A 14,611-nucleotide genomic window follows, 5' to 3' on the forward strand; every position below is an offset into this window, starting at 1 on the left:
CAGTCGTATCACAGCATTTATTGATGATTCAGGAGATACACGCAGTGTCACTGCTCCGTCCAGAATGACATGATATCGCCTACGTACCGCCTTATAAGGGGTAGATCTCTCAGGACGTCTAATCTGTTTACCTACTGTATAGTCACGTATTCGGATATGTATTCCCACGGTATGAGAAGTGCAATCATTGTTTAGCTTTCATGCACTTAGCTTGTCGCTAATCCCTAAAACCACTTACACCGATCTCACGGTCTCTCAGGACGTCTAATCTGTTTACCTACTGTATAGTCACGTATTCGGATATGTATTCCCACGGTATGAGAAGTGCAATCATTGTTTCATGCACTTAGCTTGTCGCTAATCCTTAAAACCCACTTATACCAGTCGCACGGTATGCATTTAGTTAATCCGTTAACAGATATCCGTTACAGATAATCTTTGAACGGTCACACCTCTGGGATTCTATTCGCTTAATCCGCGGCGTACGTTACAATATGTAGTTTGGCCACATGTGTCGATTTGGACCAACCTATTATGGAATTATGGTAAAATATGTAAATAAAAAGGTTCGGTGATTACTGGTCACAAAGCACTGGTCACAAAGCCACTAAAATCAATATAACGGAACATCTGGCAGCCGAAAAGTCCATCATGCTAACGATAATTATCATATTAACGAGAACTTGAGTGCCAAATATTGCGTATTCGCGATTTTCATGGCAAAAATTGTCTTTGTGATCACCGCAATGTGACTAATAATCCAATTACCAAATAAAAAATATATACACATGTAGTATATACCGTGAAGAGTAATCCAAAATAAAACATTTTACATTTAAATTTTTATTGGATCTTTCTAATAAATTGTGAATACGATTTTTGAACTCAAATTGAATATATTTTATACTAATTTTTTTAAGTGACTATGCTATGATAGAACTATAATATGTACATATACATATAGTTTGCTAACGTGCCGTAGAAACTTGAGATTGATTATGTGAGGAGTGGTACATTAAACGCCCTTGAATTCTATTTATAAGATATGACCTATATTTAATCAACATTTCCATAATAAACAAGACAACAGCTACAGATATGCCGCATCCTAGAAATATTAGAGCTGGGCGTATATCTACGAGACCGACACTGATGAAGGTAGCTGACGAGGAACAAATCGGTTTTTTCGTGTAGAACCTTTGATTCTCTCGCGATTGTAATCCAGTCTCATGAATACGACGCATGCTAAAAAAATATATTTTACATATACAATAATAATTATAGTTACATTATAAATGCATGCATAATATTAATTTAAGTATATATTTTATATTTAAGTTAATATTGTATTTGACTCACCCGATTTTGAACATTTCCTTAAATGAAATGTTTTTCTGGATTGAAAACCAGGGGTACGTCATGTCGAAATATTGAACTTCTTGTAGACCACACTTTTCATCCTCTCGGTATAGATCGTTTACATACTTGTAACCTACGCTGTACTCCATGTGAAATGCAAACAATTCCTTAAAATTTGATAAACATACATAAATTAATCATTATAGACTAAAATTCAGAAATAATATTGATAGAATTGTTCCTTTAAATGTTGATTTTGTAGCAGAATCAATGATAGTTACAATTAGTGAAGAGGAAGTTACACATATGCAGGGGCGGCTCGTTTTTAAGGAAAACCGTGGCACGTTTTCTTAACCAAAAAATTAAAAGAATTTTTGTATATTGTTGGTAACTCGTCAAGAGTCTATGTACCAGTACATATTTCTTTATACCAATCACCACGCAGTGGGTGAAACCGGTTTGTAATTCAGTTCGGGGAAATCGTTTATCTGCCGTGGTCCCGTGGTCGCCAGCTTTGGTTTGCCTGCTACCATGGCACTTCCAAGTAGTACTGTGTATTTATTTACTGTTTACTGTATACAGAAGGTGGATTTTAGTTGTCGGAGTAAAGGTCTCTTTGCGGCAGAATACGCCAGCCCCGGTAGTCTATATTTTCTATATAATTCGAAAATTATACCACACCGTCAATGTTTTTCTATATTTTGCAAGGTATGCTTAAATTGTATAGAAATATTTGCTTTTTTAAAACACATCATACATATAAACAATATCGTTCTGTGTGTCTGTGTATCTGTGGATCTTCGATAAAGTTTGCCGTACTATCATAGTCGTTTCAATTCGACATACATATGTACAGCTAAACCACTGCCAGCAAAATATACGAATATAATTACGAAAGAAAAAACTTCTTTATACATATGTACATATGTATACTGTTTGCTACCAAAAGTTCCATCTGGGCAAATTAATCTCTGAGCATTTAGCGCCATCTTTTGAAAATTTATTTAATTAATTAATTAATTATTAATGTATTAATCAATAAAAAAAATTTTCTATTGGTGTTTTATATTGTTTATATGTAGGTAGGTAGGTGGTTTTTACTTATAATAATCATATATTCATCGGGTAATCGCTATATTAATCGAAATTGCTTACGTCACGCCATACAAATATACCTAACGGTAATTTTATTTATCAAGGTTTTGAACCAAATAATTAAATAAAATCGGGCACAACACTAGTATAATGAATAGAGTTGATAATTTGCTAAAAAAAAGACATTCCTTGTATAAAATGTTGCTAAAAACATATTAAGTTCGATTTTTTGGAAAAAAATATATGTAGGTGGGGCTGTATCTTTTTCTTGCCCTACCTATTTTTAAAGTCACGAGCCGCCCATGCAAATATGTAATTGTAAATACAAGGTATTTAATTTATTACCGTCCGCATACGTTTAACCCCTTCTTTCATAGCATAAAAATGAGGAGTTTCACCTTTTGGAGCTATCTTCTGGGAATATATAGCTTTTCGTATTGGATCACTGTAAGCCTTTAGAAAAACATATTACCACACTACCGTGTAAAATAACGATAACATTTAAACTTGAAAGATTCTTACTTGGAAATAATATCTGTTATAAAGATTATCTTCAGATCCAAGTTTCAGTTTAGAGTTCAACAAATCAGAGAGTGTTTTTATACTATTCGATTGAGATTGAAGTAAGGCTACAATATTTGCAGAGTACGAAACATACAAGAACATTAAAGTGAAAAACAGCATCAGATTCACTATCCTTCCTGAAAACATTTTAAAATGTTAAAACATCAAATTGTGTAAGTATAATATTATTTGAATAACTTGAAACCTGCTATAGATCGTGGTTCAATCGAAGTTCCTTGCTGGGCAACAGCACCAATAGCAATTAGACACAATTCACCCAATTCAACTGTCGTTTTTGCATCTTCTCGCTTCTGGAATTTAGATTTTTTTCTTATAAAATCATCACAAAAATGTGCTTAAATTAAAATTTGTAATAATACCGTTTCTTTTTTGGTGAGTTTATCTTCGTAAGCGTTTGTGAAGTAAAGTGCCATGCAAGACAATGCTACGAAAATGATTATGGTCACCCAAACTGTCCATTCGAATGGCAATACGAAAATATTTGCAACTGAAGATAGTGGCGGTTCCCTAAATACAAAAGAAGCTCCAGTTTTCGTTGTCATCGATATGTAATCTATTACTTTTGTTCGATCAATTGTAAAGAACATAGGTGTGCCTGAAATGGATCATATATATGTACATACATACATTTGCAGTTATAAAATATAGTATATTATGTAAATGCACACTTCCAATATCGGCTTCACCGTAAATAACTTGTCCCAACATTCCATAAAATGATCCATTGGAATACATTCCTCCCCAAGTGGGTACAAACAAATATTTTGGAGTACCATTCAGAAAATCTACCAGATGTGTCGCTAAGATAAAGTTAACTTTTGTCAAGGTATCTACACGATTTTGTCTACCAAATAAAAAGAGCAATATTTATATACCACCTATATAGAATGAAAATAAACCAAAATTGGTTTAAAAATTAATTGGTTGCACCCAGGGCTGCGCCTATCATATGTACAAGTGTGTGCAACGCACACAGGCGTCCAAAATATAAAGGTTGCCGAAAGAAATGAGTCTAAAATATTCTATTCCTTAAAAAAACCAAACATCGCACTTATTAAAATGCATTTAAGTTGTCTTGTTGTGTACTTGTGGATTGCTGTTGCAGGTTACAACTTGTAACAAACTCGAACTATAAGGGCGAAAACACATAGCGATGACGTGGCACGTGATTTTTTTTTAAGATATTTTGAAACGTGCAAAAAAAATGTGCCTTGCACATAATCATGGAACACACAGCACGCGTCTTCCCAAAATGACCCCCTGGAGTGTTTTCGGTAAAATTGTATCCTTGCTTAACAGTGATCGATAACGGTGTATCCCATATTTGAAGAAATGTAGGAGAACTTGTTGACGTTCCACGTGCCACGTTACGTGCTATGTGTTTTCGCCCTAATTCTGTTCGATAGCAGGTTAAACTTCGGTCCGCATATAACTAGATCTTTTATGTTCTATTATCTTTGCGACTGCCGTATGTATGGAAAGGATGTTGAGTATTGGTTGGTCATTGGAGGAACAATGTCCTTGATGTAGGATTGGGGGTAAAAACACCATATTTTAATGAATGTACTCGAAAACATTCAGTCTGTCTTGTCATCTGGTCCTGTTCAGATCTAAGCGTTTTGGTTTTCTGTCTGTTTTTTCTGGTTAATTTTTATTGTGATCTAAAATTTCAATACTATATATTTCTCACACATTTATAACAAGGTAAGATTTGTGCACTACTCGCATGCACTTCATTATTTTTAATAGGATTTATACAAATGCTGATAAAATTAAACAGTGGCCGATTTAAGTTTGCACACAGGCGGCTGAACTCCTAGGCGCGGCCCTGGCTTGCACCATTTACAGAAATTCAGAGTACTCACTCGTCATATGCCATATGATTGATTGAATCCGGATTTAAAATAACCACACTTGAAATCAACGGAGTTTTTTGAAGGTTTAACCTTCTTATAGCCGTTATACGAGAAAGTCTAGTATCAACTAAACCAGTTTTCTTGTTCCAATATCCGAAATCCTCCCATACGATTGTGTTTAAATTTTTTCTTCTTTTAAAAACTATTAGAATTTCAATTAAAATATAAATATATACACACATACGTAATATAATATACACATATACCATACTCACTGTAAAATAGTAGAATGTTTTGAAATTCAGTTCGCCGTCTTGCTATAACAACTTCGCTGTCGACTAACAATGTTAGATTTGACATGAAAGTTATAGGACACTTGTCCAGTTGTACTTTTTCAGAATTTACGCCATCGCAATTGTTCTCGAAGGTTTGTACGATTTTAGTATTATTTTCCGTGCTGGATAAAGATCTATCTGTATTAGTAGACTGAAAATTTTCTGTGTCGGAAGTAAAGCCATCCATGACGACCCATTTGTTAGGAGATTTAAATAATTTCCTGTCATTTGCCTTGAACGATAACATTATAGAAAATTAGAAATTACTATTAGAAAATATTTGTTTATTTAATTACCAAATTTAAACAAGCGCCGGCAAAACTGCAAGATGTATCCAAGACGTATAATACTTTGTTTTCCGAAAATTCGTAAAGATTCTTTTTAGTGCAATTGACGTGTACTGCTGCATAGTAGCCTTCACTTGACAGTGTTTTAATTAATTCAACATGAGAACCTGATTTTTTTTATGATTATTTAATGTTTAAATACTGGATTGTAATATTCAGTCATTCGTTAAACAATACTTGCCTGTGCTCCAACATAAAAATGCAACTATGTGCGAAATTTGGGCATCGTTCAGAAGAAAGTCTTTCAAAAATGTCACAGCGTACGAGTATTCGTTTTTGTTTATATTTATCGCCGAAAAAACTTCGAAAGGCGATAATATCAAGAAAAGGTAAACGAAAATCCATGTTTTATCCATGTTGAATTCTCGAGGAAAGTGAGTTTGGAATATGTATGAACGAGTGAGCTATCGAAGCTTTTGTACGCTCGCTTTATTGAGTGGTTGCGCGTTAATAATTCGAAAACAAATTATAGGTTTAGCTCAGGTTTCGTGCTTTGAAAATTATATGGTAGTCTCCCTTTAATTTCGCTACTGAATTTATATTTTTTGTCTTCCATATAATTTATGTCTAAATTATATGTATGTGTTGGATATTGTTTTTCAGCTGTAATTCAGATTTATTCAGAACACTCCGATTGAAAATATGACTACATACTTACATTTTTATCCATGATCCAGTTTTGGATATCTACTGAAATATATAAGTACGTACAAATTGTTACGTACCTCGCTTATCTTCTAAATTCCCATACTCTAATTTGAAATGTTCACACGGTCATATGTAGGAATAACAAAACCATAAAAATTGCGATGTCATAAAATGTTTACAATGAGATAAACATTGACGTCATAAAATCGACTATATAGATCTCACTTTAACGAAATAGTTAGTACAGTGTATCCAGTTCAATCAGTATGGGAAAAAGCTCTTAATAGACAGGAACGCCGCACACGTACAATGGATTTTGCCTTTATTTAGTGGAAAACTTACTTTGCTCAATGCATGAAAAAAGCAAGAACATTTATGCCCAATGCAGGCATTCGGCAGCTAACTTGCCCATTTGATGAACTTTAATGAATTAGGCATTTTTTTGACGATTTCACGCAATAGACAATTTCACGGATTCGGTGTAACATATACATATTATATATTTTTTTGATTTTTAAATGCTTTTTATTATTACTAAATTATGTTCACAATACATATTATATATATATTTTAATAGCTACTGATCTACTGATAATTTTCTATTTTACAATTTTAATTTAATTTCGTTAATAATCATAGTATTATATATTTATCATATTAATGTAATACAGCATAATAGGAAAGCAGCTCAAAAACTTATTTACAATTTTTACATAATATATAATATTATATGTATCTACATATATAAATATAGATTTTTCAATTTAGTACCATTAAATTTGGTATACTATTTCATTGCACTGCAATTAATTGTAGACATTTTACTGTATAGATAATTTATTTTAAAACAGTGACCAGATAATTTATAAGTCCCGTTTATATTTACGGCTAGTATTATACATATGTATGTACATATATTATATAAAGTGGTAAAATTTATTAAATAAATAAAATATGTTGTGTGTAATTTATGCAAATCTTAAGTTTTCAATTACGATCTGTCATAGGTACATATTTATTTATATATGTATGCTATTTTTTATTTTTATATATATGAGTAATTTATCTTTATTTATGTGTATTTATGTGTTTATGTGTATATGTATGTATAATGTTTGTATGTACATATACGGAAGTATGTATTGTATGTGTATGTGTATATGTATATATATATATATATATGTATATGTATGTATATGTGAATATATATATATATATGTGTAGGTGTGTATGTATGTATATGTATATATGTGTATTTTTATATTTATGTATGTATGTATGTGTATTTGTGTATACGTGTAAGTATTTGTGTATATATGGATGGTGTACATATATGTTTGTACAATTGTCTTTGGCCAGGAAGGCGCATTGGGTTTACCTGTTAGGCCTTCTTGGTGTAAATTAAATAAAAAATAATAAATAAAATAAAATATATACGTACATAGGTACTATTTGGTATAGGTACTATCTCTGGATATTCTGAGAAGCTCAATTTTTTTTTCAAAATTCACCCGCTCGTGGCTATTCCACGAATTATTCGCGAATGAAAGTCTATTTATGATTTTTTTTATAAGTATATATACGTATATAGATGTATTTTTTTTAAGTATATGATCAGATTCGTGTCTTTCAGAAGGTCAAAATTTTCACGTATGGATTCCCGTCTCGTGATACATATACATATATTATTGTCATTTTATTCGCCAGAGAATGATTTATAGTGAGTATTTCTGGAAAGTCTTCAGGTTTGAAGAAGGTTACATGCATAAGGAGTGTCTCATTTGTAAAACAATCTTCAGTCGACTGGAAAAGGGCTTTCCAGAGGACGAAACCCACGTGTCCCCTGTCTTTTCCTCCTGTCAAATCTACACCTTGTCGTCCTTTGTGCCACCTTTTATTCATGCGACCGTCCCCTGTCCACTCTACTGAAAAATCTCGTCGTGGTAACTAGTGAAATATATAATTTGCTCATTCGAAAACATGTCACAAAATCCCAAAGGCTCGTTAATTCGAATGATTGTGACAGTTGTATCTGTCACATAAAATAATTTAATTGGCACGTTGATATCCATTTATTGAACCTGTCGAGCCTAGTTATTACGTTCTGATTTTTATTTCATTTATTGTCTGTTACAGCAAAACGGTAAATATTTTAAATGCAGGTAAAGCTTATGTAGCCTGCCGAGTGTTTTGACATTTGTAAATGAAATTTACACCATTTTGTGTATTATGTACATATTAATATATTATATAATATATAACGCCAGCAGCTTGTCTCGGTGGTTGGGCTTTTGTCTAACACTGAGAGGTCACCGGGTTCGATGCTGTGAATTGACCTCGATTGAAAAGAATTTATTCTGAGTATATTACCTGTAATTCTGCTTGTCAGACTTGGATATTTGTGACTCTTAGTTGATCGTTTCCTATCAGAGTTTGTCAATTTTTCTGGTTTCATTATTGAAAGGGTTCCTCCATCTAAAAATCTTCCTACCCACCATGTCACCACTATTTGAGTATGATTTATGACAATACAATTATGTAAAAGTTTAAAATTCATAGATGTCGTGTTTTTCAATGTCTCGTAATTCAGCGACTTATGTAATAAAAATGCAGCATGGTTTGTTTTCGGCCAGGAAGGTGTATTGGACCTTTACCTGTTAGGCCTTCCTGGTATATATATATATATATATATATATATATATATATATATATATATATATATATAATATATATATATATATATATATATATATATATATATATATATATATATATATATATATATATACACATACATACATATATAAATATATACATATAAACGAGCATCCCCGTTGAATGGCCGTAGCCGTCTGCGCGACCGGTGCTTGTTTCCCATCAAGCTTGTATTACCATGGATGCTGAAGTTCTCTACAAATCTTTTGCGCATGCGCACAAGTGAGCTGTCACTTGTATTGCGTATGCGCATGAGTGAGACGACTCTACAGTCGTCTCGCTCGCGCGACACTTGCTCTAGAAGCAAAATCTCCTTTTGCGTATATATGGACTTGATTCGTTTTTTTATGTCTGGACTTTCGGTTGATTGGTTGATTGATATATCGTTCGTTACGTCCTAACTTTTTTACTTTTATTATTTTATTGTAATTTATTACGTCCTAAATTATTATTTATTATGGCGCTAAATATAAATAGTCAAAGTTACAATGCAAGTGGATTTATCGCCGTTGTTAATAATACTTGCAATTGTTAATTAATAATGTACTAAAAAGGACATTCGCTTCTCTACCATATAATGAAAAAGAGTTTATTGTTAAGAGCCCAAAACCCACACCAATATTGAATACTAATTCAAAAACGAAAAAAAATGTCAAAAACATTTTAATAAATATAAATATGACAATGTTTGGAAGAATAAAAAAAATTAAAAAAAATGAACTCGTGTTTTGGATAGCATCCTCTGGTTGCAAAGTCACCGCACGCCACTGTATACTTATACACATATACATACATATTTTATTTTATTTTTATTTTACATATATACCAGGAAGGCCTTACAGGTAAATCCCAATGCGCCTTCCTGGCCAATTACAAATACAAATACAGCATTTTTATTATAAGTCGTTGAATTGCGAGACACTGAAAAAACTCGCAAATTAACGAGACATCTATGAATTGTACATAAATTTTTATTGTACATCAATCAAATTTTTCAAATAGTGGTGACATAGTAGGTAGGAAGGATTTTTAGCCAATTTTTTTTTCCGGGAACCGTTTCAACAATGAAATCAGAGAAAATTGGCAAACTCTGATAGGAAACGATCAACCTGGAGTCACAAATCCAGGTCTGACCAACAGCATACTCTGAAAACTTCATTTTCATTCAGGGATAGAACCCGGCACCTTCTTGACGGTAAGCAGAAGCTATATATCCTGGTTAGTAAAAGTATGTAAATATATTAACGACGAAGCCGACTGAATGTCGTTTACTTTTAAGCAACGAGAGAGTTAATCGCTAAAATCAACCATTCAGTCTAAAAACGAGACTCATTTTGCACTCAAATTGATCAAAATCCAGGATTAAACCAACAGGACGCTTATTTAAAAAGACGTGGATAATTATCCACGTGTCCATTAGTAGATTGGCCTGGCAGGAATTCATCAAAGCTCCCCGTTTTATCTTTATTTTGTACAATTTGTGTCAATAATTCAATTTCCATAAAATAAATATCACAGAGTGAATGGGCGTTTCGTGAATGCGGTACGCAATAATGTTACCGTGCTTCGTAAATAAATTACCCATGCAAAATTTTCACCACAAAAGAATAGCATTGTTCCGCGGAAATTGTATGGCCGCAAAAAAATTCGTTTAGGTCCATTGCTGAAATTACAATCGGCTTTCGGCAGAGCTTATGAGATATATCCGGAGGCATCTTTCAGGTTCAGCGTTTTCTTCTCGTCGGAATTCTAAAGCCAATGCTATTTTCATTCCTAGTCCGATGTACATAAAATGGTTTAATTTGAATATACCTAATGAAATCTATCCGTCCGAGAGGACCCGTTTATTAAAAAAGCTGAATAATTTGACGCTGCTCTCCTGCAACTGGTTGATGAAAAATTCAACGAATCATGCACACACAAAGAGCGAGTGCCCTGAAACGGAAATGCAAAGATGTGAATATATTTACAGCCGGAATTGCTAATTTCTATTCGTTAACATTTTCAAATTGGCTTTCTAAACTATTGAATATAATTTGCATTAAAAATAAAAGTCGTAATATGCTATCGTATTTTTATTTATACGCGCAGAAAAATCTCGATACGTATCAATATTTATGTGGAAAATTTTCTCTCATTCGTACCGAAAATCGAAAGATTAATGTGGTAGCGTAGCGCTCGAGTATATGGTGGAAAGAGGGTGAAAAAATGTATATAAAATAAACGAAATTGAGTTTGACAAACGTCGATCGTTAATCATTTTATTCGTACGTGTACCTCTGTAATATACAACACAAAAATCCTATTACGTATTACGAGATTTTGCCCGTCGTTCGACGGGAAGTCTTTCAAAAACGACGTATATTTCACCGATTTTATTTATCCAAGATATTGGGGTTGTAAAACATGGTGAAAAAATTGTTTTTTGACATTATGTGTATAAAAGATATATGATACAAAGCATTAAAAGTGAAAAATTTATATATAGCACAAAGGTCTAAATGTGAATTGTATTTTTAAAGCTATCTCTATAAACATTTTCTTATACATATGTATAAGAAAATGTTTTTTATACATACTCTATTTTTTCTGTCTGTCTACATATACATAGATATATACAGGCTGACTGGAACAGGCTGTTCCTCTTGTATCCTGTTCGTGCACATTAAGTAAGGCTGATATATATATATATATATATATATATATATATATATATATATATATATATCCAGGGTGACGGAGGCGCTGGGAGCAAAGCCCTCAGGCCGCTGGAAGCATCGGGGGCGTGGGAGTGAAGCCCCCAGGGCACACACACACACACACACACATCCATTCATCATTTGCTATGTGTATAATGTGCCACTTTTATTCCGTATAATATTACTTTCGCGTGCACCTATAAATTACCTTACATTATAAATTATACTACATATAACTTTATTTTAAATCATTTATCAATTCCTTTCCGAAACCAAACGGGCACAACACAATTATATATATATATATATATATATATATATATATATATATATATATATATATATATATATATATATATATATATATATATATATATATATGTATATATTTTTTTTACCATCGCGGTCAGCTCACGGGATCGAACCCGTCAAACTCTCGGTGCTTAGTGTCAACCCAGCCACCGAGCCACGCTGCTGGTTATAAAAATAAAATATTGTATCGTAGAGATTAAGTCAGTGGCACTCTTCAACCATCGGTTTACTAGCGCTGATCACCTCAGCTCGTGTTCGCGCCACGAAGTCCTCGCCGTATAATCGATAGTTTATTAGATCTTTTCTGTAAGAAATTTGAAAGTAGGTAGTAAAAATGAAATAAACTAGAACCAAATTGTATAATAACATTCATATATATTAGACATATCGGCTGCGTTTACATATTTTGAATACTGTGCAATGCCGTACATAGAGAATGATTGATGATGGGCTACAAAATTGGATACGTGCTGCAGAGCTCCACAATAATTGATTGTAATCGCATTATTGACAGTTTCTCTACTCGAACATGACCATACATTTGGGGCAAATCGTACGCATCAGCTACAAATTTAACCCTTTCCGCACCGCGGCGCAATACACGCCATCATTCGATAAACGAGAATCGACACGTTTCAATTAATATTGTAATACACATGTATATGTATGTATATCCATACATACACAACTACGTTGTATTTACATAACGTCAAACTACATATTGATTGAAATTTGTAGGAATGTATGATACACATACCTACATACATATCTAATGCATCCGGCAAATTGCATGGTGAATTATTATCGACATCACAGTAGGGTTTAACCCAGAGAAATGTTATAATAATAGTAGTGGCTTTAGGCGTTATGTTGTAGTCAAGTGACGATTGTCCACAGACATTCCTAAATAATTTTAGCATCAGTCGTATTTGATGCGTGGTGGTCGACGTATGTCCGATAAAAACTTCTCTGGGCAAGGGCAATGGGCAAGTGCATCGTTAAAATTGCACAATGCATTCAAAAACACACTATAAACAACATGGGATACATTTTTATAAGTAAATTGATCATTTAAGTGACATATTATTCAATTAACATCATAGTTTGACGGAGTTTTTAAAAGTGTCATGACGATCGCCCGCATTCTACATAACAATTCAGGGGTGGCACCAGAGATGTGTAAAAATTATTTTTAAATAAATGTAAAAACATTTCTCTTGGTGGCGCCGAATACTCAATTATATTAATAACCAATTATTTAAGTTTAATTGATATAAACATCGTTTATTTCATATTATACATATTTTTGTTGAAACTATATGTACATTACACGTTGATTTAACAGTTCCAAAGGATAAACAAATACAAAAAAGTGGATAAAAATAATCCGCCAACTGAGAAAAGAGACGAATTGACCACCAACGCCCAACACTAACATATATTAAATTTGTAAATAAATCTATATCAAAATAAATCATTAATCTCTGTAGTGAATATGCGATGACCCTGATTGTATGCCGTGCGTTTTAGCGTAGTAATGGAGACGTACCGCGTAATATTGAAATTATTTATTTATTCGTAAAGGCGCTTCTATTATTATAACATTTCTCTGGTTCTACTTACATATTAGCCAGCAGTTTGGTTTAGTGGTAGCGCATATATTTAGCACCACTGAGGTCAAAGGTTCGAGTCCTCGCCACTGCTGGTTAGATTTGGGGGTTTTAGGACTCCAAATCGATCGTTTCTCTATCAGAGTTTGCCAATTTTATCTGATCATTGCTGAAACGGTTCCTGAAAATTGGTATTAGATCTAATCCTGTTGTCACAAAAATCTGCCTGTGTTTAATTTGTAATAATTATACACAGTAATCTGAAATCTATTGATATCTCTATAGACATCTCTATAATTTCGTATTTATTATATGTATAAAAATTGTATACAAAAAAAAAATCTAAAAATAATCCATAGATGTCTCTATGATTATTATTTCTGATTAATTGTTATATGCTATATATTCTGATTGTATATGTATGTATTACTGTATTTTTGATTTCTGATTGTTTATGTATTCTGTATTTCGTTAATGTACACCCGTCGCATTGGAGCAAATCTGTAATGGCGAGTGTGTATTGATTTGTAACAATAAAATAAAATAAAATATGGTTGACAAATATGACTATTGCGGTTTATAAATAAATCACTTTTCTTCTTATTTCTTATCGTTTACAATGTATAACATATTATATACACGAATATACTGCTGAAAGTATTTTACACAAGTGTGTGGGAATAAACCATTTATAAATGTATGAGAATCCTTTATTATTTATACATTGTAATTTTATCGAGCCTCGGGGAAATCAAGTGGGCAAAATAAATAATTAACGAGTTTTTCCGATGTGAAAACATCAATGCTCCTTATAATATAAAATAATTTGTTTCGTATCGTATACGATCGAATAAAACTTTCATCTGTTTACTTTTAGATATATAAATATGTGTGTACGCAAATACGTGTATTTGGTATGTAAGCATATTAACATATACTATAACGGCAAAGTCAAGTTTTGTGTGCGAATATGGATACTGCCGCAATTTATGCAAATGGTGTGTACGTTGGAATTTTCCAGGCCACTTTTAGCCAGTCGAGTGAGCATTT

General features: G+C 32.7%; 1 protein-coding gene across 1 annotated transcript; it reads right to left on the bottom strand.

The window, feature by feature from the left end:
• Positions 1-968: 968 nt before the first annotated feature.
• On the bottom strand, positions 969-5,933 carry LOC143912315 (ionotropic receptor 75a-like). The gene is made up of 11 exons (XM_077431597.1): positions 5,755-5,933; positions 5,527-5,650; positions 5,171-5,462; positions 4,905-5,097; positions 3,708-3,883; positions 3,399-3,634; positions 3,224-3,329; positions 2,977-3,155; positions 2,800-2,907; positions 1,360-1,526; positions 969-1,245 (listed from the first exon to the last, which is right to left on the bottom strand). The coding sequence occupies exons 1-11, from the start codon at positions 5,931-5,933 to the stop codon at positions 969-971; spliced, it is 2,037 nt and encodes a 678-aa protein (XP_077287723.1).
• Positions 5,934-14,611: the final 8,678 nt, after the last annotated feature.

Source organism: Arctopsyche grandis, chromosome 5 (genome assembly GCF_051622035.1).
Source record: "Arctopsyche grandis isolate Sample6627 chromosome 5, ASM5162203v2, whole genome shotgun sequence".
Classification (NCBI taxonomy): Eukaryota; Metazoa; Arthropoda; class Insecta; order Trichoptera; family Hydropsychidae; genus Arctopsyche; species Arctopsyche grandis.

What these genes read in the sequence shown, in the direction of transcription:
- LOC143912315 (XM_077431597.1), bottom strand. Translation starts at nt 5,933, where the DNA reads ATGGATAAAACATGGATTTTCGTTTACCTTTTCTTGATATTATCGCCT. An exon ending in CCGGCGCTTGTTTAAATTTG is followed by an intron (nt 5,463 to 5,526) that starts GTAATTAAATAA and finishes TTATCGTTCAAG; the next exon opens with GCAAATGACAGGAAATTATT. An exon ending in AAACATTCTACTATTTTACA is followed by an intron (nt 5,098 to 5,170) that starts GTGAGTATGGTA and finishes AAATTCTAATAG; the next exon opens with TTTTTAAAAGAAGAAAAAAT.